Source organism: Hyposmocoma kahamanoa, unplaced genomic scaffold (genome assembly GCF_003589595.1).
Source record: "Hyposmocoma kahamanoa isolate Upper Pololo Valley unplaced genomic scaffold, ASM358959v1 99418, whole genome shotgun sequence".
NCBI lineage: Eukaryota > Metazoa > Arthropoda > Insecta > Lepidoptera > Cosmopterigidae > Hyposmocoma > Hyposmocoma kahamanoa.
The window spans coordinates 8,208-11,017 of NW_020655899.1; the positions used below are offsets into that span (position 1 = coordinate 8,208).

Genomic DNA, 2,810 nt, shown 5'->3' on the forward strand with positions numbered 1-2,810 from the left:
TTAACTGTGCGACTTCCTCCTAACACCCAGTAATTTTGCCTCAAACATGTCAAAGTAAGTGTAGGACCACCATGTAGCGTCTTTAAATGAGCTTGATTTATCAATAATTCTGTCAATCTGGAATCCTTGGGTATAATTATAGGATACTTTGTGTTCTCGTTGAGTTTTGAATGACGTAGACGTCCTCCCACCCGCAACAGATTATTTTCATCCAAAAAAGGGTTGCAATTGTAGTAAATTACTTTTCGCCATGACAACACCTTTTCTTTTTAATTCCGAAATATCCGATCGGAACTCTTTAGTTTGTATCACACGAATTACTATTATCAATGCATTATTTATTTCACTCGCTGTTATGTAATTCGTATTGTCAGGTGCATCGCGGCTAATGCCCTCGGTGTCATGTTGCGGTCTTGACGATTGTAATCGCGACGACACGCGGTGACGCACAATGTTTATGAAACGTGAGATTCGGGCAATCACTCTTACTATATGCATAATCGAGTGATGTTTATGTAATAATTCTTCAATAATGTCAGTAGTTTCGACCATTGTCGCGCATATTTGGGGCTCGTTTTTCATCTCAATCTGAGGCATGTCAATCGTATGAGTGTCATTTTTGGAAATTGGTTTCTTGATCCACGCAGGTCCTTCCCACCAGAGCGTATGTTCTGTCAACTGAGAAGTGGTAAGGCCTCGAGTTGCGCAATCAGCTGCATTGTCATTTGAGCTCACATGTCGCCAGCACGAAACTGGCATAATGTCAAGGATTTCTTTTGTACGGTTAGCAACAAACGCCTTCCAACGAGACGGCTGTCCTTGAAGCCAACCCAGTACGACTAAGGAATCCGTCCATCCGTATATTGGAATGTCAGTGTGTGGAAACGCTTTCAAAACTTTCTGCATTAGTTTTGATAACAGGAGAGCGCCACACAGTTCTAATCGTGGTAATGTCAAAGTATTCTTTCGTGGTGCAAGTTTTGTTTTAGAGCAGAATATTCTAACAATTGATTCGTTCATGTCATTTGTGGTTTTTATGTAAATCACTGCTGCGTAAGCTTGTTCGGACGCATCACAGAATCCGTGTATCTCTATTGATGCGTGAATATTACCAATCCATCTTGGGATTTGAAATTTGTCAACATTCTGCAAGTCATCACTGAGTTTGTTCCATTTTTTCAAAATGTCACATGGAACTTCATCATCCCACTCCATTGTCACTAACCAAAGTTTTTGGAATAATAATTTGGCTCTTATTGAGAGTGGAGATAGCCACCCCAATGGGTCAAATATTTTGGAGATTTGTGATAAAAGTGTTCGCTTGGTTGTCTTTGTTTTGTTATTGTCAATTGGACGGAAAGTAAACATGTCAGTGGCGGGGCTCCATTGTAACCCGAGCGCCTTCGTTGAGTTTGCATTTTTAAAATCCATTGTTGTCGGGTTGATTTGATCAGCTGATAGTTCCGACAACAGTTCTGCACAGTTACTTGACCATTTTCTCAAGTTTATTTTCGCACCTTGGAACATTTTTATTAATTGTTGTTGAACTTCTTTTGCATCCGAGAGAGAGTGGTTCCCTCCGAGCAAATCGTCGACATAAAACTGGCGTTGCAACACTTCAGCAGCCAATGGGTATTTCTCTTTGTCATCACTTGCTAATTGTTGCATAGTGCGCATAGCTAAGAACGGCGCAGCTTTCATGCCATATGTAATTGTACATAATTGATATTCTTTCAGCCTGTCTTGTGGATTATCTCTCCAGAAGATTTTTTGCAAATGTTGCTGATCTTCTTGTAGAAGTATACACCTATACATTTTTTCACAGTCTGCAGTGTATACGTATTGGTAAATACGCCATCTAAGTAAAAGATCTTGTATGTCTTTCTGTAGTTTTGGGCCACACTCCATGAGATCATTGAGGCTTTTTCCCGTAGATGTTGGCGAGGAAGCATTAAAAACTGCACGAAGTTTAGTAGTGGTAGACTCCTCTCGATATACACCATGATGTGGCAAGTAACACATAGGCTCTTTGCGCTCCTTGCATTCTATCATGTGCCCTAAATCTTCGTATTCGTGCATAAATTTTTGATAGCTGTCACGCAGATGTGGCTTTTTCATTAGACGTGATTCCAACTGTTTAAATTGTGCTACTGCCCGGGCTTTAGATTGGCCGAGCTCATTTTCAAAATTATTCTTTAAGGGCAGACGGACTTCGTATCTTCCATCTGGTAGACGCCTTGTGGTATTGACGTATAATTCTTCGCAAAACTGCTCTTCTCTAGTCATTGTGATAGAGGCATTCGCTATTTCTTCCACCTCCCAATATGCAGAGATATCTTCAATGTTATTGATCACGACGCTGCATTGAAGCGGTGACTGTACTGGTCCAGACAAAATCCACCCTAATTTTGTCTGTTGAGCGATTGGCTGATTTTCAGATCCTTTGATCAACCCGCTCATTATTATTCGGGAGTAAATGTTTGCACCTAGCAAAATGTCAATTTGTTTTGAAACGTTATAGCTAGGATCGGCGAGCTGTATATGTTCGATATGATGATAATTTTTCTTAAATGTTGAATGAGGTAAATTGTTTATAAGTTTTGTCAATATCATTGCTTCCGCAGTAAAATTATAATTGTCATGAATAGACATGCAGTGCAGTTGTATTTTTCCTTTGCCTTTTTTTCGCCGAATCACCCACTCCTAATATTGCTGTGTTCACATGTTGACGGGGAAGGCCAAGGCGCTGAGCGGCATTTTCAGTTATAAGGGTGGCTTGTGAACCCTGATCTAAAAGTGCTCTCAATTTT

At 40.3% G+C, this 2,810-nt stretch overlaps 1 protein-coding gene across 1 annotated transcript; it reads right to left on the bottom strand.

The window, feature by feature from the left end:
- Window positions 1-207: 207 nt before the first annotated feature.
- LOC113239082 lies at window positions 208-2,460 on the bottom strand. Its single transcript, XM_026475950.1, has one exon. It carries the CDS (start codon window positions 2,458-2,460, stop codon window positions 208-210), a length of 2,253 nt encoding a protein of 750 aa, XP_026331735.1.
- Window positions 2,461-2,810: the final 350 nt, after the last annotated feature.

Excerpts from the sequence above, each read along its gene's own strand:
- LOC113239082 (XM_026475950.1), bottom strand. The coding sequence starts at position 2,460 with ATGAGCGGGTTGATCAAAGGATCTGAAAATCAGCCAATCGCTCAACAG.